Source organism: Periplaneta americana, chromosome 4 (assembly GCF_040183065.1).
Source record: "Periplaneta americana isolate PAMFEO1 chromosome 4, P.americana_PAMFEO1_priV1, whole genome shotgun sequence".
In the NCBI taxonomy this organism is placed as follows: domain Eukaryota; kingdom Metazoa; phylum Arthropoda; class Insecta; order Blattodea; family Blattidae; genus Periplaneta; species Periplaneta americana.
Window position 1 is genome coordinate 206,915,813 of NC_091120.1, and position 22,705 is coordinate 206,938,517.

At 41.3% G+C, this 22,705-nt stretch overlaps 1 protein-coding gene across 4 annotated transcripts in view; it reads left to right on the top strand.

The window, feature by feature from the left end:
- The window catches only part of LOC138698724 (inverted formin-2-like), a 120,962-nt gene extending 99,250 nt beyond the window's left edge, over positions 1–21,712 (top strand). For 2 of the 4 annotated variants that reach the window (XM_069824934.1, XM_069824936.1), the window contains exons 7-17: positions 5–75; positions 144–270; positions 2,845–3,100; positions 5,557–5,784; positions 8,708–8,755; positions 12,223–12,357; positions 12,439–12,580; positions 12,659–12,783; positions 13,983–14,120; positions 17,011–17,165; positions 18,699–21,712. In XM_069824934.1, the coding sequence (XP_069681035.1) occupies positions 5–75; positions 144–270; positions 2,845–3,100; positions 5,557–5,784; positions 8,708–8,755; positions 12,223–12,357; positions 12,439–12,580; positions 12,659–12,783; positions 13,983–14,120; positions 17,011–17,165; positions 18,699–20,150 (2,877 nt within the window). In that variant the 3' untranslated portion in view covers positions 20,151–21,712. Of the gene's footprint in view, positions 1–4; positions 271–2,844; positions 3,101–5,556; positions 5,785–8,707; positions 8,756–12,222; positions 12,358–12,438; positions 12,581–12,658; positions 12,784–13,982; positions 14,121–17,010; positions 17,166–18,698 lie in introns of all 4 variants that reach the window. The other 2 variants (XM_069824935.1, XM_069824937.1) reach the window with 2 other exon arrangements.
- The last annotated feature ends 993 nt before the right edge of the window (positions 21,713–22,705 follow it).

Here is a 22,705-nt window from a genome sequence, read left to right on the forward strand (position 1 = left end):
GCAGCAAGCGGAGCGGCGGCGCAAGGAGCTGCTGCGCTTCCCCGACGAGATGTCCGTGCTGGAGGACGCCACCAAGTGAGTACCTTGACTGTGACGTGCCGGTCAGAAGGAGGGGCGGCTGCATGGCTCTGTGCTTGTTGCAGGACCACCGTGGAGCAGCTGCACAACGAGATCAACGCGCTGGACTCCCGCATCCAGAAGGTCCGCAAGCAGATCGACCTGCCGTCCACGGAGGACGAGATCAAGATGCAGATGGGCGAGTTCTTGCAGGTCGGTCCCTCTGCTCACTAACTGAAACGTGCTGCAGCTCATTAACTCAGCTGGTTGATCCAAAACTCCGTCCAGGCGTGGGTTCGAATCCCGTTTGGGCTGATTGCTTAACTCGGATTAGTCGAGGTTTCCTCCAACTGCCAGGCAAATGTCTCACCGACCTAGATAGTCTTACAGTTGGTACAGATTCGTGAAACACTCTTAAGGTAAACGTTCACTACATCGTATCGCACTCATCGGACGAATCGCACGGATCGGAAAAAGGCTATCTTTGCTGTAATTGTTATGTAACCGCGTTCACTACATCGTATCGGACGAATCGCACGGATCGGAAAAAGGCTATCTTTGCTGTAATTGTTATGTAACCGCGTTCACTACATCGTATCGCACGCATCGGACGAATCGCACGGATCGGAAAAAGGCTATCTTTGCTGTAATTGTTATGTAACAGCGTTCACTACATCGTTTCGCACGCATCGCCTCTCGGCAAATCCGTCCACGTTTCTCGGATGAGCAACTTTTCCGATGCGTGCGATCATGGCCTTCTTTAATAAATCAATTTTAATTGCTCAATGTTACAATTATGGTGTGTCATGTTCAGTGTCGCGCCAAAATGTCAGACGGAAAACTTATTTTGCTTGTAGAAAACTGCGAAGAATTACATAATTTGAGGCGTTCCCATTACAGTAATCAAGTCGTTTCTTACATATATATTACGTAACCAATATTTCTTTCGTTTCTTCCTCTTCAGTTAAGACGCATGAAGGAATTACAAATTCTTATTCGCTAACACTCATAAATAATAGCCCTAACCCCAAACTCCTCTCTTTTCAGCAATGTCAATATTGCATACTTTATTTTTTTTTTTTTTCATGGAGTGCAGTTTCACAGAAAGGACTTTGCCGACAGACTTTCTACTGCCCCCTACTAATTGGTTGTCATAAATAAATGTCTTACTTACTGTGACGGAAATCTTGTCTTCTCTTGTTAGTAACCAATCACAACCCTCGTTCAGAAGAATTGACAGGTGCCCGTCAAATCCACGTGGAGGCAGAGTTGCCGTATCTTTTCCGAATTTCAAGAATCCCGTCAGTTTCACTGCATAATTTCGAAGGTCATCAGGATTGTGGCAACTGTGCAATGTTGGGACGAGGGGACAGGATGGAATTGTCAGAGTTGTTTGTGTAGGAAGTCATAAATCTGTAAGTGGGTGTTCAAAGGAGCCACCGAACTGCACTCCTTGAAATAAAATAAGGTATACGACGCCATGTTTTAAACAGCTGATAGGGAATCCGATGAGGCGATGAGGTGGAGCCGTTACAGTGAACGCACTGCACTTAAAATATCCGTTGCGTGCGATGCGTACGGGGAGTGCGCTACGATGTAGTGAACGATTACCTTTAGTCGTAACCATCCTAGCCATTTTCGTCATCAGAGGCTTGTAAATTGGTTACAATAGATTCTAAAACTGCGTCGCGTTTTATATTTAATTCATGAAGTCTTTGAAGTTAGCTTTTCCGCGTGTTCTATGTAGAATCTGTCACAATGTAAACCGGCGTGTCCAGTGGACTGCACTCGTGCAATAACACGGCTTCATTCGTTCTTTCTCTTCTTCACCTTTAACTTCGCAATATTCTATGAGTAAGCGAATTTATGAAATTTTGTGCGAGATCGTGTGTATTTGCTTGGTTTCCGCACAAAACCAATCCGCGGAAAGTCTAAAATTCCACATTCAGTATTCCCAACCTAACACACATAACAATTTCCCTCTTCTTACCGCTTAAGTAACATATTGATTTTACTGCTTTAGGCTTTTAACATATTATTTTTAGAGACGTTCGATATAGTAATAATTATAAATTGGAAACTTACCACTGCAATTTCACCTAAATTGCACTGTTAATTATTGTTTTTAAATATTTGCAAAAATTAAGTAAACTCTACAACTCCACTAAAGTTACTGCATTCGTGGTGCAAGTAACATTAAGGAAGCCGTGAAAAAATCAACAAGATTCCAGATGCCGATGTTATTACTGCAATATGTTTTATAAATAATATTGTTAAAATATTAAAATGAAAAATAAATCATTACATAACCTTACCGTTTGTTTTAAGTTCGCATTTATGAACTGGGGGAAAAAAAACGACAGACGTATATCACGCCCTGCTGGAGTATAGTAAACACAGAAAACATTTTAAAGCAACAATGTTGAAGATAGATATTTTTGTTTTGCAAATTTGCCGTCATTGAACAGAAACCAAGATGCAGATTTCATTGCAACTAATTAGAAATTCCTCTTTCAGGTATATAATAAACGATCTTCGCACAAAATAATGTACGATACACGAGCGGTATGTTTTCTTTCAATTCTCGGAAATTAAAAAAGCTCAACTACGTTTCGCTTTTTCAAACTTTTCCTCGAACATGAAAACTTCAACATACCGCTCTTGTAACGCATATTACTATTCTGTTTCAAAACCTAGGAAAATAAGTGTTGTATGAAAAGTCCAGAACAATGTTAGTGTTGCCTAGGGTTGAATGATGCAGTAGAGGTTCGAACTCCTGATGCGCAGATGGCGGAGCGGGAGGTGTCGGGGCTGCAGCGCGACATGCAGGAGCTGGAGTCCGTGCGCAAGGCGCTGTCGGAGTTCTTCTGCGAGGACACGGCCACGTTCAAGCTGGAGGAATGCTTCCGGGTGTTCCACGGCTTCTGCGTCAAATTCCGGCAGGCGGTGGCCGAGAATGAGCGCCGGCGAGTGCAGGAGGAGCAGGCCAACGCCCGGCGCAGGCAGCGGGAGGAGCAGCTGGCCTCACGCCGCAGGCAGCAGAGTGAGTTCCACCATAGCTTTTTATGTTCGTTTATTTGATACTTTACCGATTTATTTATTTTCATAATACTGGCATACTTATTTACTTAACTTCTATTGTGTGTCTCACTATTAATTCTCTACCTACTTCCGTCTGTCCATCAGTGTTCGAATTAATCAAAATGTAGAGGGGAGAAGCTTCTCGTTCTTACTTACTTACTTACTTACTTACTGGCTTTTAAGGAACCTGGAGGTTCATTGCCGCCCTCACATAAGCCCGCCATTGGTCCCTATCCTGAGCAAGATTAATCTAATCTCTACCACCATATCCCACCTCCCCCAAATCCATTTTAATATTATCTTCCCATCTACGTCTCGGCCTCCCTAAAGATCTTTTACCCTCCGGCCTCCCAACTAACACTCTATATACATTTCTGGATTCGCCCATACGTGCTACATGCCCTGCCCATCTCAAACGTCTCGATTTAATGTTCCTAATTATATCAGGTGAAGAATACAATGCGTGCAGTTCTGTGTTGTGTAACTTTTTTCATTCTCCTGTAACTTCATCCCTCTCAGCCCCAAATATTTTCCTAAGCACCTTATTCTCAAATACCCTTAACCTATGTTCCTCTCTCAAAGTGAGAGTCCAAGTTTCACAACCATACAGAACAACCGGTAATATAACTGTTTTATAAATTCTAACTTTCAGATTTTTTGACAGCAGACTGGATGATAAAAGCTTCTCAACCGAATAATAACAGGCATTTCCCATATTTATTCTGCGTTTAATTTCCTCCCGAGTATCATTTATATTTGTTACTGTTGCTCCAAGATATTTGAACTTCTCCACCTCTTCAAAAGATAAATTTCCAATTTTTATATTTCCATTTCGTACAATATTCTCGTCACGAGACACAATCATAGACTTAGTCTTTTCGGGATTTACTTCCAAACCTATCTCTTTACTTGCTTCCAGTAAAATTGCCGTGTTTTCCTTCTTGTTCACTTACTATTTTTTTTTATTTGTTTTTGAAGTATTTATATCAATAAATTGTAACATATTCGGCTTTAAAGTTTATTATTATAAAATGATGACGTATTATTGCTGTTGTTAAAGTCCTGTTCAATTGCTGTGGCATTGCATGGTATTTGAATTTCTAGCGCCATGGCAAGTCTTTCTATTCTACCTTACAGCTTGATACGTACGTACTGGATAATTCATTCTAGAGGAGAAAATGTTGACTACTGCATACAAAATAAAAGCAAATTGTCAGAAATGCAATTTCAGGGAAAATATCGCTATCCAGCCAATGTGGTACTGATAGTATTAAGACATACAGGGCATATCAAAAGTCCGGTAACACTTTCAATATTTTATTACACAAAAGACTACTAATGATAGCACTTTCAAACACACGTCAGTTTAAAGTCAAACTCTCAAAGTTATTCAGCCGCTTAATTTTCAGCGACGAAGCGACATTCCATACGAGTGGGAAAATTAACAAGCACAACTGTCGTGTTTGAGGGTACACAGAAACCTCACAGAATCATTGAACATGAGCGTGATTCACCAAAGGTGAATGTTTTCTGCGCGTTGTCACAACGAAAACTGTACGGACCTTTCTTCTTCATTGAGGCTACTGTGACTGGACATTCATATCTGGACATGTTGCAGCAATGGTTGGTGCCTCAACTTAGGCAAGATCTCGATGACGATTTCATCTTTCAGCAAGATGGGGCTCCGCCACATTTCCACAATGCAGTTCGTGCTTACCTGAATACGGAGATGTCTGATCCTTGGATAGGACGTGCTGGAGTAAGGGACAGATGTTTCATGACGTGGCCACCAAGGTCACCTGATATGACTGCATGTGACTTTTTTTCTATGGGGGTAGCTAAAGGACCGTGTGTTTGTACCGCCTTTGCCACGTGATTGAGAGGAACTAAAAACCAGAATTCGAGAAGCTGCCGCCACGGTCACAGAGGATATGTTGAAAAGGGTATGGGAAGAGTTTGATTATCGTTTGGACATCTGCCGAGTCACTCGTGGTTCACACATTGAATCTCTGTAAGGTGTAAACAGAGCTTTGAAGTTTGACTTCAAACTGACGTGTGTTTGAAAGTGCTTTCATTTGTAGTTTTTATGTAATAAAATATTGAAAGTGTTACCGTACTTTTGATATGCCCTGTTTATTGATATACAGGAATGCAGAAGCTGGGAGGGAAAAAACATAAGGGGAAATTCCCCGGCATTCCCCTCTTCAATTGGAACACTGCTGTCCATCCAACTGTCCATCGACCCATTCATCCAGATTTATTATTGTTTCATTAATTGTTAATTCAATCACTCACTCACTCACTCATTTATTTATTTATTTATTTCGTGTTTCTATTTATTCATTCATGAATGTATTTCTTCTTCTGTTTACTTGTTTATTTCTTTTTGCTTTATCAACGTATCCATTTTGCACTCAGGCTGCGAGTCCGACAGCAACCTGGTGGACTCGCTGCTGTGCGACATCCGGTCCGGCTTCGCCCAGAGCCAGGACCTGCGTGCCCGCAAGCCACACAATGGCGGCTGCGTCACGTCAGAGGAGGAGGTGTCGTCACTCACTGGCTCGCCACTCGTGGCCCGTCGCAGGATGGGCTCCTTCTCTGGGCCCACTGGGGAGCCAGGGGGTCGTGAGGAGGGCTACTCCCCAGGTAAACAGAGAAATAATGTAACTTTGAATTGACAAAATGCTCTGGTGACACGAAGTGTATCATGAGTCAGTTTTGAAGAAGATCTTGTGACATGAATTATTACATTTCATACATGAATGCTTTGTAGATGTCTGAATTCGTCGTTTGTTTATGTCAACGTTAGGCAAATCACTATCATACAGCATCAGTAACTACGATAATTCACTGTCTCTCTCTTCTTCAATTCACAAATCTCTCATTTCCAGCAGTACCGGTATTTTCAGTTTTGTGAATATAACTTCCTGACTGACATAGGACCCTGCACGATCACTTGGACTACCAAGTGTTGCTGAAAACGTGTCAATTGAAGTAGTTGGGTCCTCAAAATATTTGGACTATAATTGACCACATAGAGCTGAAGAAAAAGAAATCATCATTATCATCACCATCGTGATCAGTAATTCCAGGCATCCGCCACTCAGATCTGTCTGCTACATCTGGATGTTTCTGCAGCCTCTCTCTTCAGTAGCTGGTTTCATGTCGTGATCAGTTCGTGACGACTCCAATCTAATGTTGCTTTCTCAATGGGCCCGGTGCATTTTCTTACGATATGCCAATTCATTGTCATTTTCTCTTCTTTATCTGTGTTGCAATTTGTAGTTGTTCTGTTATCCTACAAAGATTTTAATTTGTTATAAATCTGGTCATTGTCAGCGATTAACAAATGTTCGCAGGTTGGTGGGCGATTGTCCACTTTTCGCATGCATGAAGAGCATCAGGAGCTCATCCCCTTTAGAGATGTTTCGTCTCCTGCAGACTGGATACAACCCTACAAGGCTTCTCTTCCTCCTGTAGTAACTAAATGAAAGAGTGACCAACTCTATTCCTTTCTCATCAGTGTTCTCAATTCCTTAGTTTTTTGGACATTGAGGTACAATTCCTCCTGCAGTCTTGTGTAAATTTAAATTTTTTATCTCTAAACTTTTGAAATAGGAAGCAAATCTTCTAGTGTATCCGCACATTCCACTGGATCCTCTCTTTCTGGCCCACTTCACCTCCTCATGACTCTGTACAATACTCTTGGAGAAGATATGCAGCTCGTGGTGAGAAACTGTCCTGTGACTTGATTCCCCCAAGTCGCTCTCTACTTCTGTCAGAATTGAACTCTTAGAATACACCAAAAAATAAAAAATAAACTGACCCACCAAATTAAAACAACAAACAGTACTGTAAGGACCCACCAGTTAGCTGAGGCGCTTCCCTTGTCTGACGATTCAGAGTTGTGCTCAGGCTTGGGTTTGAGTCCCGCTTGGGCAGATTACATGATTGGGTTTTCTCCAAGGTTTTTCCCAATCGTAAGGCAAATCCTTGGCGACATCTCGTCAAATACCATCTCACTATCACCAATCGCATCGACTGTAAATAACCTAGTAGTTGATACAGTGTCGTTAAATAACCAATTAAAAAAATACCCTGTAGATGAATGGATCACATATACACAGATGGATTAATGATAGATAAAAACAGAAGTGCAGGAACAGGAATAAATGCAAACTGTTTTCCTTCTACTTGTCTACTATACCACGTTAAATCCTTGAACAAAGCAGTTATCCTGAGTGACTCGAAAGCAGCATTTCAATCTATCACATCACACAACACCTACTCACAAAACCATTCATTGAAACTACTCCAAGGACTACACAAAGAGGCACTGAAGAGGGAAATGTAGTTGTGAGGTTCAGACCTGTCTTTGGGCTGTTGACTAAACAACAACAATGAAATGTAATTCTTTAAAAAAAAAAAAAAACTATTATAGAACAATATGCATATAACAACCACATGCTTGGGATGAGTTGAGAGAAAATTGTAAATTAAAAACATGATAGGAAATGGTAATTAGGAATGCTGTGAGAGGTGAAACAGGACCATCACGGTTGCTGTGCAACATCACGTCCGAAGTCTACTTTAACAAGACATTACTCTTTCACAACATTCCTATAATCAGTCTTTTGTGACATCAACTATCCAAGATATAGTTCGAATTATAGTCGCGACACTGTTATTTCCGGCGTGACTCCGCCTCTTCGCTTACGTCTTAGGAAGTGAAGGCTCTATAAAGTCTAGGTACGTAGTATCGTTCGCCATTTTTGTTCTTTCGTTGCCGAGCTACCATACGAGGAATCTATTTGCCACACCGTTAAACATTATCATGTCGTAGCTCCTATGATAATAAATCAAACGCACTGTAATTGAGCGGCAAATAACGTCTTTGTGTGCTTTCTGCAAACGCAAACAAAAAAGCCAAAATGGCTGGCGATTATATTAAGCATTTATCGAGCCTTAAGAAATGAATAACGTCTTCATAAGTGAATCACAAGACGCACACGTTTAAATGTAGCCGACCTGCAACGCGATTGGCTGCCTGAAATTAGAGCGATGGGACTATAGTTTGTAGGTTAAACATCCTGTACCGGTAACTAGCTTGAAGTTTGACGATGTCACAGCCTCGTATACTGGTCAGTGACAAATTATTATTATTATTATTATTATTATTATTATTATTATTATTATTATTATTATTATTATTCATCAGCTACAGTCAGACGATTATCAGTTTTGCACACCCTGTTCATAGAGTCTGAAATGCTCTGCTTCATCTCACGATGTCCAACTTCTTGAGGATGGCATCAAGATGGCAGTCCAGCAAATGAGTCAAGTGCCAGTACTGCTGTATCTTGGCTTCACGACAGTAATGCATACATTAGCATTTGTCACCATCATGAATTTTTATCTGTTACCAGTACTGATGACACTTCACCATTGTGAGGCCTTCACGGCATGCAGTCCACTTTTCTGTACACAACTTTTCAGATGTTGCCACGTGTTCTGAGCTTAAAACATTACTTGAGTTTTTCTCTCTGACTGACAGAATGCCTATTTGCAGGTGACAGAGGCCGCCAGTTGTGTCACCGAAGCTGCCTCGTCCGTGCAGGTCATTACACACACGCATGTGTCTGTGTCACTAACCCAGTACGAGGTCTGTGGTGAAGAGAACACGTTTCTCATTGTCTGACACCGAATAACACAATCCGTGGTCGTAACACAAGGACCTGCTGTCTCTGTGTGTTTCATGGGACACGTGGTCATATAATGAACCATTTTGTCAAGTTCCGCAATAATTTTCCCATTCCCCAAATAATGAGATGAATCCTGTCAGTCTTGGAGCAGAAACATGTAGAATGTAACTTACATAACTATGTCTTAATCTGGCTTGCATGGAAACTATTTTTGTGCGGATGTGTGTGCATTTGTTTTTTTACAATGAAAGAGTAATGGAACGGAGAAAAATTCTCTCCGGCGCCGGGATTTGAACCCGGGTTTTCAGCTCTACGTGCTGATGCTTTATCCACTAAGCCACACCGGATACCCATCCCGGTGTCGGACAGAATCGTCTCAGATTAAGTTCCAACTCTTGGGTTCCCTCTAGTGGCCGCCCTCTGCACTACGTCATAGATGTCTATGAACGTAGGACTGAAGTCCACACATGTGCTGAGGTGCACTCGTTATGAGTGACTAGTTGGCCGGGATCCGACGGAATAAGCACCGTCTTAAATCAAGAAGTGATTTACGCATATCAAATCCGAGCGCTGAAGAGAATTTTTCTCCGTTCCATTACTCTTTCATCACATGATGACGCAGAATATCTGCATGGAAATATCATATGTAGGCTACTTCGGTACATTAAAATAATATATATTTGTTTTTTTGTTTTTGTTTTTGTTTTTTTTTTAACTATCATAGGCTACATAAAATTAAATAATTTACTGCCCACATAAATAAAAGTTAAACATTCGTTTTCATTTATTACCAAAAGACATGAAGTCAAATATCTGGCTTCGCTTGTACACGTCATCAATGTTGTGCAGATTCACATATAAGGGCTATCTGTTCATATGTCGTGCTTGTTTCTAATATTGCTGTCGTATTTATGAAAGGTCCTGGTTTATATGACTCTCAAGTAAGTTACTCACTTGTCAAGCAGCAAATGTTCAGGAGAATGTTTTAAATAGGCAGTACCTGTTATTATTATACTATTCAATGAAAGTAATTGTCATATTAGATTACAAATGCCAGTGCTCAGCAATTCACCATCTCCATTCAGTCTTGGTATATAACATCCAAGTGTGCACACATAGTTCAAGATAAACTGATTTCTTGGTTGCAAATGACGCAAGAAGATAGCTGTATGTTTTAATACTTTGTATTTGGAAAAATGGAATACTACCGCAAGTCTTCAAACTGATTTGGTTAACTAAGTAAACAAGTGTCACATTATGGCCTTATGTTGAATCATGGCCAGTTTACTCCCTTGATTAAAGAAGTGACTCTAGCCTTGCTGATATATTAATATAAAACTGCCAGAGCTTTCCCATCCCTGCTTGAACTTTCAGATGTTGCTACTTGGTCCTTGCTCATAGAGAGTGCATGAGAATGAATATTTTGTTCGAATATTGTGTCTGTTTTTAATATGAGCGTTGCCATTTCTTATTTTCTTTTTGTATGGTCACATTTACCTCAGGTGTGTGCGCGCGCTTTTTGTACTGGTAAGCTCAAGAACTGGAAACATTTGAAGAACAACTTTGCAGAAGATTTATAATAATAATAATAATAATAATAATAATAATAATAATAATAATAATAATAATAATAATAATAATAATGATTATTATTATTATCATTATTATTATCATTATCATTATTATTATCATCATCATCATCATCATCATCATCATTATTATTATTATTATTATTATCATTATCATTATCATTATCATTATTATTATTATCATTATTATCATCATTATTATTATCATTATTATTATTATCATCATCATTATTATTATTATTATTATTATTTATTATTTATTAATGGCATGTACTTGACTGTTCGTCATCCACCCATACGAAGCCAGTGTGCACGATAGGAAGCTGATCAGTGCTACAGCCAATATGAGATGATGATGATGATGATGATGATGATGATGATGATGATGATGATGATGATGATGATGATGATGATGATGATGATGATGATGATGGAGGTTTGTTGCGATGCCACAGGGGAAACGAAACTCCTAAAGAAAACCCCTGTGTTGCTTACAATACAAGTCCTAGACTGGGGCATGCTGGGGATCGAACTCAGATCTAGAGGATTATGAGTCCAGCACTGAATCACCATGGCAGTTACTGCACGGAAAACAAATGACAATGTATCAAATGTCATGTAGATATTGCATTCAATAAATACTTAAACATCTTCGTTTGCAAGCAGCTGTCCTAATCTGTCCTTTATAACATTGTCCACTTTGCATCTGGTGTTCCTATGTTTAACAAAATATGTTAAAGTAGTCTTTTTCTTGTCCTCTTACCTTGATGTCTTTTTGTAGTCAGTTGGTTTTCCGTGTTGTATTTGATGTTTCTAATTTCTGTTATTGCTGTGAATTGTAGTTTGATGTCTGATGTTATCGCTTTTCAAAAAGGATGATTGAATTAGATGCAGGCATGATGTTTATAAGTTAGACTGTGATTTCTGAAATATCGCTGTTTAGAAGATTGATGTTATTGAAAGTGCAAATGTTGAAATATTTTATATTATTTTCTAGTTCTGTTGTCAGTAATCAAAAATGGCAATGGATGCTTAGGAAAGTCTACAAATGAATAGAAATTTACGAACTGTAGTGATTTTCAGTACTACCAATCAACTGAAAACGGCTGTACCTACAGACACTGAAAGGCTTTCACTCCACTCTTGGAGCTTAGCTCTGAAGTAATGAATGTATTGCATGACGCAATGCAAACACACAAAGAACTTACACCACGCTTAATACAATACCTGGGACTTATTTGTCTAAAAATATATTTTTTTTTTTGAGCTGTGCTGATAAATTGAATGGGATACAAGTTAGGTCAATACTTCGTATTTCAAACAATTTTGGTTTTCATAAATTTAAACATTTCTAGACTTACCGCGATTATAGTTGAAGTGAATTCTCGCATTCTAGGGGAAAATTTTTGCCATCCCAGCACTCGAACTAATAATACAGTGGCCCAATTTAATTGCGAACAGTCGCCATATTCAGTAAATTAAAAACCATTGCTAGACTTTTATTTGAACTGTACCGGTACTAGTTCTGAGCAGGACATCTTATTTCAGACCTTTATCTGCGCTGTTCTAGTTGTTTTAGCAGGACTTGTTGTTTCAGACGTTTATTTGCGCTGTTCTAGTTGTTTTAGCAGGACTTGTTGTTTCAGACGTTTATTTGCGCTGTTCTAGTTGTTTTAGCAGGACTTGTTGTTTCAGACGTTTATTTGCGCTGTTCTAGTTGTTTTAGCAGGACTTGTTGTTTCAGACATTTATTTGCGCTGTTCTAGTTGTTTTAGCAGGACTTGTTGTTTCAGACGTGACCCCGAACGGCAGCCTCAGACGTCGACGCAGCAGAGTCCCTTCAGAGGAGGATGACTCCAACCTCATGGACTTTCTGAGGTCCTCGGGCCATGACGGCAGCCGGGAGCGCAAGTCGTGGGGCAGTCTGGGTGAGCATCTGATGCTGTTTTGAACATGACTTCGTGATTTTCGGTAATTCTTACATTACAACATCTATGTTGATGTTACAGATCGCTCATGGGCCCGGCGTGCGCGGGGTGGGGGGCGCAAGCGCCCAGACCTCCTCACTGCAGACTTCTCCGGTGAGCGGGAGCGCCCCAGCTCTCCATCCCCCCTGCTGCCATCTGCACCGGAAGGAGACAACAAGCCCAAGTAAGTGACGTGTGCAGGCAGACAAGTTGGGGATTGCAGGTGGTGAAGTGTCTTACGAACGGTGTTGTCTGTGTGCAGGGCGTGGAGGCAGAAGATCGAGGCCTGGCTGCAGGAAAACGAGAAGGAAGAAAAGCAGACTGAAGAGCTGCGTCGCCGCTCGCGCCGTGTGCAGAGCAATCGCCGCTCTCTGGAAGCCGACTCTGGTAAACAGGGTCACTATGAATGCATCTTTTACTGTTTGTAGTGTAATATTTGAGACAGGTGCTGGTCCTTTGTGTTTTGGCATATAGTGTTGGTGGGTGCTGTCACAACGCCTTCTTCAAGAGTTTTTAAGTCATATTGTGATGCGCAATCCTGGTAATACCGAATGTGATAGGTAACCGCGATGGTGAAATTGTTGGTCTTTGAGAGATATTCAGACGTTTATTTACTTTCGTCACAACTTCTAAGATAGTAAAACCAGTCAATATAAATTTTTCCTACTTTTTAAAATCTTTTTCCTTGTGTGTAAGATACCTGGAGAGATAATAATCACGGGTATAGATAGGATTGCAATTTAACTAGCAATCTTTATGCAGAGAGAGACACTCAGTGAACACCTTACAGACTGACGGCAGTTCCCATGCTTGGCTAAGGTGTGAACATTGGACCATAACAAGAGCTCCAAAAGGAATTCTAGATGGGATTAAGTTTCTATGTTTGGTAGCTGCATTCACTCTCACATATGAATACTTTTGTATGAGAGTAACTCATTTTTTTAATGTGAATGATAGATTGGTAGCAGAAAGGTTTCCAGAATTATGCGATAGTTCTAATGGGAAGGAAAGGGAAAACCCGGAAAAATTAGATAAAGATGGGAAGAGTCATTCCTCTGCAATCATAACAACCCATTAGACCATCCTAAATTTTTCTTTCCCTTCAGTATAATATGATAAAAGTTTTCTTTCTTGATTCTGCCATGCACCATCCTCTCGACCTGATGTGTCCATTCTAGGCTGTGCAATTCTGAATAACGAAATTGTTTGCATCCTTAACGTTCTGGAACATTCGAACTGCACTTACAAACCATAAGCGGCTTGTCTCATATCCCTTCTCCGCCGATGTTAATCTTTGTTGCTCCTTTTTCTAATGCGCCATGCTTCACTCCTGTTTACCAACAATGTTATGTACATCAGGAGTCAATTTCCCTTTCGAAAATAATTTTGAGAATCTCTTTGGTCTGCAGACAATTTTTTTAGTTTTTCTATGTATTATACTTTGCTCATACAATTTTTCGCATACTAGCACTTCCATTGTCTTCGTTTTCTCTCTTTCAATACTCATGTCGCAATTCTGTAAAATGGTATTTAGTATAACAACAGCTTTGCATCACTTTCTCCAACTCAATTGGTTGTTGGTGCAGAGAACGAAGGCCGAAGCAGCACTCTGGACACACTGCCCGAGGAGAAGGCCACCAATACGCAGTACAAGCGTGTGTACTCCGACTGGCGCCCCACAATCGAGAAGACGGACGTCGTGGGGGCCATGGAGGCCATCGAAGGTAACGCTTCAGCACTGTAGAAGTTGTGCCAGTGCTTGCCTTGTGTATCTCCATGTGTTGTTGTTGTTGTTGTTATTATTATCTTTATTATTACTGTTATTATTATCTTTATTATTACTATTATTATTATCTTTATTATTATTATTATTATTATCTTTATTATTATTATTACCATTATCCTCATCATTATTATTATCATTATATTATTATTATTATTATTATTACCATTATTATTAGCATTATATTATTATTATCATCATTATAATTATTATTATCATTATATTATTATTATCTTTATTATTACTATTATTATTTTATTATTACTATTATTATTATCTTTATTATTATTATTAGCATTATCCTCATCATTATTATCATTAGCATCGTCTTATTATCATTATTATTATCATTATATTATTATTATTATTATTATCATTATTATTAGCATTATATTATTATTATTATTATTATTATTATCATCATTATAATTATTATTATCATTATATTATTGTTATCTTTATTATTACTATTATTATTTTTATTATTACTATTATTATTATCTTTATTATTATTATTAGCATTATCCTCATCATTATTATCATTAGCATCATCATCTTATTATCATTACTATAATTATCATTATTATATTATTATTATTATTATTATTATTATTATTATTATTATTGGCATTATATTATTATTATTATCATCATTATAATATCATTAGTATCATTATATTATTATTATTATTAATAATTATTATTATATAAATGGCCCTTAATGAACTACAGCTTTATCGAGAGCATCATGCCAGAAGGGCTTTGCATTATTGAAATATTTTAATTGAACTTCGTTATGAAAAAAGCTAGTGAAGAAAAATTGGTCAATTTTTACTACGACGTGCGTCTTAAAATACAACTTTCAAATAAAAAAAATTGGTTTAATAAAACCTTAAAGGAGGTTTTTAGGTCAGTCTCCTTTAAGCCAAGCAACAACGCGGTTCGATCACCTGACCATCCATCGTGGTAAATAGTCACTGAAGATGGAGAAGCATCTTCGAAACATGTCTGACTATTACTAATTTCTTTAATAATTATATTTATTAGTGTTCATATAACTGTAATATATAATCTTTAATGTTTCTTATTGAACCTAGTTATGTTTGAAAACAATTGTTTGAGATTTAGAATGGGCATGAGAAGGAATCAAAAGAAGTTGCGTTGTTATATAGACAAAATAGGAAAAATTATTCCATATTTATATGGCTCTACTCTAAACTTACAGTTTTGTCTTCACGCTCTCGATATAATGTGGTACTAACCACTATAACAATATAATAAGCTGTTCACATGTTGGAGTTCCCATACATTCCGTAAAATACGGAACATCCCTTTTTTGTTAATTTGTTCCGATGTCCTAAAAGAGGTCTTCAGGACATGTTTTTGACCCTATTTGAATAATAGTGACTGAAAAATCAAAATTGGGAACGTTATGTGCTATATCTTTCAATATCAGTCTTCATCACTGTTGGTAACACTGGAATTCGCTGCATTGGCAACATTGGGAGTGACACTGAATGTACACATGCCACGAAGCAAACTGCTACCAGATTCTCACTTGTTTGTTGAGATCATGATTGTGGAAAATTTTCTGAATTTCAAAGAAGGTAGTGAATTGATGCAAATTCTTAAGTCAAAACTTTTAGATGAAGCCTGGGTAGATCTGTTCAGAAGTGTTGACGAAAAGCTCTCAAATTTAAAAAAGTTATAAAGTTCTTTATGTATCTTTCGGTGCAAATGGAAATGTTGGGAGATCGATCTCCGCATGAACTCGCTGTGGACTGACGAGAAAACAAGTGGCTTATAACGACAGTGAAATCGATGCTTGTTGTGAAATCATTTTCATTGAGGCTTGTGCTGCATTTCATGCTTAATGCTTCAGAACAAACAGTTCTTCAGAGAAGTGACCCTGATCTATAGCAGGGTGAACCTGTTTCACAAAGGGTACATTTTCAATTGGAGAAGTTCAAATATCTGGGAGCAACAGTAACAAATATAAATGATACTCGGGAAGAAATTAAACACAGAATAAATATGGGAAATGCCTGTTATTATTCGGTTGAGAAGCTTTTATCATCCAGTCTGCTGTCAAAAAATCTGAAAGTTAGAATTTATAAAACAGTTATATTACCGGTTGTTCTTTATGGTTGTGAAACTTGGACTCTTACTTTGAGAGAGGAACATAGGTTAAGGGTGTTTGAGAATAAGGTGCTTAGGAAAATATTTGGGGCTAAGAGGGATGAAGTTACAGGAGAATGGAGAAAGTTACACAACACAGAACTGCACGCATTGTATTCTTCACCTGACATAATTAGGAAGATTAAATCGAGATGTTTGAGATGGGCAGGGCATGTAGCACGTATGGGCGAATCCAGAAATGTATATAGAGTGTTAGTTGGGAGGCCGGAGGGAAAAAGACCTTTAGGGAGGCCGAGACGTAGATGGGAAGATAATATTAAAATGGATTTGAAGGAGGTGGGATATGATGATGGAGACTGGATTAATCTTGCTCAGGATAGGGACCGATGGCGGGCTTATGTGAGGGCGGCAATGAACCTCCGGGTTCCTTAAAAGCTAGTAAGTAAGTACATTTTCAATTCATTTTGTTCAGTTTATCTACTGAGTACTTTATTTTCAATAATACTTTATTTTCAATAATATTATTTAATTTAATTTAATTGTATTGTTTCAATCTGGTCAAAGATAACATGAATAAGCGTGATGGAACATTTATACCAAAACTCAGTTTCTAAAATCAGTGTCGAGTGTCCCGTATTACTGCGCGTTGAAAGCTGTCCAAGCTGCATTGCTGATATCACTGTGTGTTGCAGAGGCCCAGCCCCAGACGCCAGTGAAGGACAAGTCCCCCTGGCGCAAGTCGAATCTGAACGTCCCGAACAGTGCCGAGGAGACAGAGCTGGACATGCGGCGCCTGCGTCGCATTCGTTCCCGTGGCAGCATGGACACGGCGCCCAACCCCTTGCAGGTACGGCAAACTGCACGGCACATGTGGCAACCACACCACTTGACGATACGTGTCAGAGGAAGAGCAATTGTTTGTATGCATCTGAACTCTGAGTAGTGTAATATGTAGCAAGTCAGCGATTTATGCAATGGAGGGGGAAAGGAACTGGCCAATACTACCCCATTATCTCCTGGCTTAGTTGCCTCATGAGTGATACCTTGTTGGTGTCTCTTATGAGATTGAAATTGATCTTAGGGCAGTTAACTAAACAACAATTTCTACCAGAGGGTAAAATTTTTACTGTCAGAAGTTAGTTGTTAGTGGCATCTCAGCTGAAAGTGGGCACTACAGCCAAATGACATGAAGGTCTCTTATGCTAGGTTCGACTTGAGGTAGGTAGTTAATTGGCACTCAAGGAGAAGTGGTAAAATCAAAACGAAATTGAGGATCGTTTTTGCAAAACTTGCTAACTGAAAAAACTAAATTTTACAGGAAAGACAAAACACTATGGCAAGCAAGTTTTGCTGTATCTCTGACTTATAGCAGAAAGCAAGTTTTGAAAAAACGATCACACTTTGACACACTACAATGAAGAGAAATAACCCAATTTTACTAAGACGCTTTCAACATCATGTAGAGGCCTGCCTTATGTTAACAAATCCATCAAAATCTTAATTTTTCAAATTTTGCGGTTAGCAAGTTTTGCAAAAACGGTCCTCAATTAGAATATGTGGTCATCCTGGATTCATGCATGAGTAAATGTCCATTAAAAATGATGTTACTATTTATTCGCTTAATTGTAGAAAGGCGTACTAAGAGTAATGCCTCCTATTCTTTTATTTGAAAATGATTATAGTTATTTGAGTAAAGCAAAAGTGGTAACTTCCTACAACTTTATTGTTGACATCAACACATTCTCCCTATTTCTTGATACCGTTGCTATGGAATATTTCACTTGACAACCTCACTGCATCACCAGAAACGAAGTGCAGTCTTCTCACATGTTCTTTTAGTTCTGGGAACAGATGAAAATCTGATGGCGCATTTTGGAATCCCAGTTATGCGATTAATGCGTCACACGCACTGTTACATGCCACACTTGACTGATAGCATTATGCGGCGAATCCCTCTAATGAATTCATTGATACGATTGCGATGGGTGCCATCAGTCGGACTGCTTTTGTGCCATTGAGAGGCCAACACTGTTTCGTTCATTACGAGCACATTCATTCCCATAAACAGCCTTCCTTCCCCAATGAATGTCAATTGATGGCACGTTTTGTGCAGTCAGAAACTCTTATCACAGCACGTTGCTTCAGACACTCTGATATGGCGTTGTTACATGCTGCCATACTTCAGAGTTATCTAGTGACAGCGATAATAAACTGGCGTCTGTGAAGCTTAATGGGTAAATTGCATGACAACGAATTGGAGGCATTGCTGTTAGTACATGTTGATGCACTTAGCCGTCCTGAGCTGAAGACTCTGGTAAGAACTTGCGCCGCAGCAGCTCAGCAGTGCCACGGATCGTAACATTGCTCTGCGCTCTTGCAGTCCATCAAGGAGGAGTGCAAGCGGAAGGGCATCATCGGCGCGCTGGGCGCAGCGGAGCAGCAGGACTGCCTCACCCTGTACCTGCGGCGCCCCAGCGACGCCCCCGCCCCCCCGGCCGAGCACCAGCAGGCGGCGGAGGTGCCTGGCGACATGCGGCGCTCGCTGGTGGGGGAGGAGCCGCCGCCCACGGTGCCCCGGCGCCTGCGCAGGACCCCGCACGACGACCAGGCCGACATCGACGCCGACAACGTGGAGACGCCGCCCGCCACGCGCCGCAGGGCGACGCTGCTGCAGGAGGAGGAGACGCTGGGCGACGGGCAGTTCGACCGCTTCTCGTCGGCCCGGCGCACGCGGCGCTACAAGAAGACGTCGGACTACAGCTCGGACCGCGACGCCGAGGTGGTGTCGCCCGAGCTGGTGTCGGAGAAGCAGGTGGTGCGGCCGGCCACGCTGCACGTGGCGTCGGTGTGCGCGGCGGAGACGCCGGCGCCCGCCACGGCCGAGGACACGGCGGCGCGCCTGCGCAAGTGGCAGGACCGCCTCAAGTACCGCGGGGGCGCCGCCACGCCCGGGGAGGACGCCGTGGCCGCCGAGGCGCTGGCGAACATCGCGACGACGCGGCGCGAGCTGCAGACGCTGGACCAGCCGCGGCCCCGCGAGAGGGTGCGCCTCGTGGAGCACGTGCCCGAGATCCGCGTGCACGCCTCCGCCCCCAAGGCGCACGACCTGCACGACGAGGGCTTCGAGGAGACGCAGAGCCTGGCGTCGGAGACGGGCACGTCCTCGGACGTGGTGGACTCGCCCCGGCGCCGCCCCCACGCGTCCGCCGCCCCCGCGCGGGTGGCGCGCGCGGACAGCAGCGGGAGCAGCAGCAGCAACCCGGCGCCCCATCCCGCCCCCGCCAGAGCGCTGGGGCGCAGCGCCTCGGTGAGGGGCGAGGCGCGCGCCAGCGTGATCCCGCGCCGCACGGCCAGCCTGCGCAAGACGGACTCGCAGGCCAGCCTGGCGCGGGTCGCCAGCGGCTCGCGGACCAGCCTGCGCTCCTCGCGCTCGTCGCTCAACAGCGCCGCCTCCGTCAACACCGTGAAGCACGCGCCGCGCACGCCGCCCGCCCGCGCGCTCGCCAAGGAGCCGGCGCGCCGCCCCGCCGCCCCCGCCGCCGCCGCCCCGGCCAAGAAGCCGCTGGGGCCGGCGCAGCTGAAGGCGGTGGCCACGCCGGCCAGCCGCTCGTCCAGCAGCGGCAGCAGCATCGGCCCCACGGCGCGCCGCCCCCGCCCCGCCCCCGGCGTCAGCACCAGCTTCAAGGAGAACGCGGCCAGCCGCTCGTCCAGCAGCGGCAGCAGCGTGGGGCCCGCGCGCCGGGGCTTCATGCGCCCCACCGCCGCCAGCGCCGCCAAGGACAGCGTGGCGCTCGACGCCACCAAGACGCGCAGGCTGGCCAAGCCCAACTAGAGAAATAGCTTAATAATGCAGATAAAACTCTTCCAACCCTGCTCCGAGCTTCACTACGTTTTATTAAACTTACGAAAATCGTAATGGCTTTTACAGAGATCCGAAAGTTTCTGGCTATAATAGTGCCAAAAGAATGTACCATACCGAAATGCTTAAAATCAAATGTTCATGTTGGTGTCAAGTGAAGGAAGAAAGTAACGAACTTTTCCGTTACCACACTTTCTTTTGGGAGGTGTGGCGATAAGCGCATCAAACGGAGTATTTATAGTGCACTACACGCACGCTAGCCTGTAATTATTCAGATTCATTAAGTTCACCCGTACTGAGATGATTCGACAGTGATGCTTAAAGTTATTTTGAAAGGATTGAAGAGTAAAATAATTTGTGTAAACCTTTTCACATTTTGAGGGACACAGCTGAATTTCGAGAAGTGTGGCTGTTGCTAAGGTCATTGAACAGTCACCAAGAGAAACAGCTGCTGCTGGCCTTGGAGCACATATGTGAAGGATGGCAGATGCTGCAAACACATGTACTTGGCACAATGGTACACAGAACAACAACTGCCCTGAGTTTCGTGCTTGCCTCATTCTCATATCGAAATCAGTAAAGGTATTTCCATCTTTATGATCTGTAGCGAAGCTGCTCAAAGATATTGTAGTCTCTAATACTAGCTAGGAAGGACGGCAGTATTTTATACATCAAGACTAAAATGAAAGAAAAACTTTAAAAGAAACTCAATGAATGACAATAATCGCACTGTTGATTGAGATGGGGGAGATTCCATTGGAATCTTTGCTGATTAAGTACGATGTGAAATAGCGACAAGGTTAGGGACGGGCTACTGAAGTGACAGGCATAGTTCCAAATACTGTGACACCTTGCCCCGAGGTCTGTAACAAGGTTAGAGTGGGTTAGGTGAGAAATAGCTGACAGCCTCTGCATAGGCTGGTAGTGATGGAGCTGAAGTCATCCTGCTGGACATTTTGGGGCGGGGAGGTGGTTTTATAGCTTTACAGTGTTCACGTCGTCTTTTATTTTCTAGATTATCCCAGTGATTCCAAACGTGTTACGAGATGTTGTGCCCGCACCCTAACTTATCACATGTGCTGTGTGGCATCGCGTTCACACACAGGCCAGAAGTAGCGCGCAGGGCTGCAGAAGTTGCGACAGCAAATGCAGCTTTGTGTGTACGCTCGTGATAGGTTTTCAGATGATGAAATGCAACAAACAGCTTACGGTACTTATCAGCTGCTTAACTTCTACAACAGTGAACTACAAAAAGAGGGAGAGTAGAGTGGATTGATGACCAATGGGATTCCACTTCAAGCAGCCCAGATTAATTGGTACAAAGAATAAACGATCATGCTTACTACAATGCAGTCAGTCTTAACTGCAAGTTTGTGATTATTTGTTTTGGCATAAATTATTTGACATGCTGTTAATATAATTACACTGAAGACGGCAGTAAACAACACTGGACTGGTGCACACACATGATATTAGATTACTTGTTACCGGTAATGACTTTATAAAATAAATAAAACTTCACCTTGTGTAAATCTGTCCCATTTGTATTGCTGTTAATAATAAGTAGGTACAGGGGCGTCATTTCAGTTTTTGCTTGGGTGGAGAGCAAGATTTTTTAGGGAAGACCTTATAATATTATATATATATATATATATATATATAATATTATAAGGTCTTCCCTAAAAATATATAAAAAAAATATATATATATCCCGTGGCATACTCCTTCCCTGTTTCCTCTGAAATTAACTATTTTCCATATCGTAATCTGGGGTAAACTGGATTGCTCTATTTAAGCTGAATGGCATTGTTGCTAAATTGTAAATATTAGTCTGTCTAAAATTTCCGATTTCGTTTGCACAAATTCTATTGCAGGTCATGTAGCCAGGGCTGGGCAAAATACTGACATCCAAGTATTTGAAATACAAATACAAAATACTTAAAAAAATTGTATTTGAAATACAAATACAAAATACTTTTAAAAAATTAACCAAAATACATTTGTATTTCAAATACTCAAAATACATTTGTATTTGAAATACTCGATACAATATAAAGGCCTAAAGAAATAAGAATAGCCTATTACTGAAAATCTAAAATATTATATTAACATTAAACGTATTTTTACCTCGAAATTTTATACAAACACTGTAACTGAACATTCTTCCTTTTCCCAGACAGCAATGAAATTATGCTACATATGAATAATTACTGCTCCCTTTAAAAAAAAAAAAACAGTTTCTCGAGAAGTTTATCAGATAAGGATCCCCTTGCTGGTGAATGAATAAATCCTGCAAAGCACAACAGTCTTTCTACAGGTGCAGAGGTACACAAACTTGTATTATACTTTATAAAAGCTTGTTTCACTGTTGGGTAATTCTCTAGAGTGCACAGGGTTGTCCCTTTGCCATTGAAGATGAGATGGCTCTCTGACACTGCCTCACCAAATGATAAGAAGAGGACACAGAATATGTGTGTGAAACCAGCTAAGCAGTTCTCTGTTACACCTGTTTATATCATGTTTGAATTG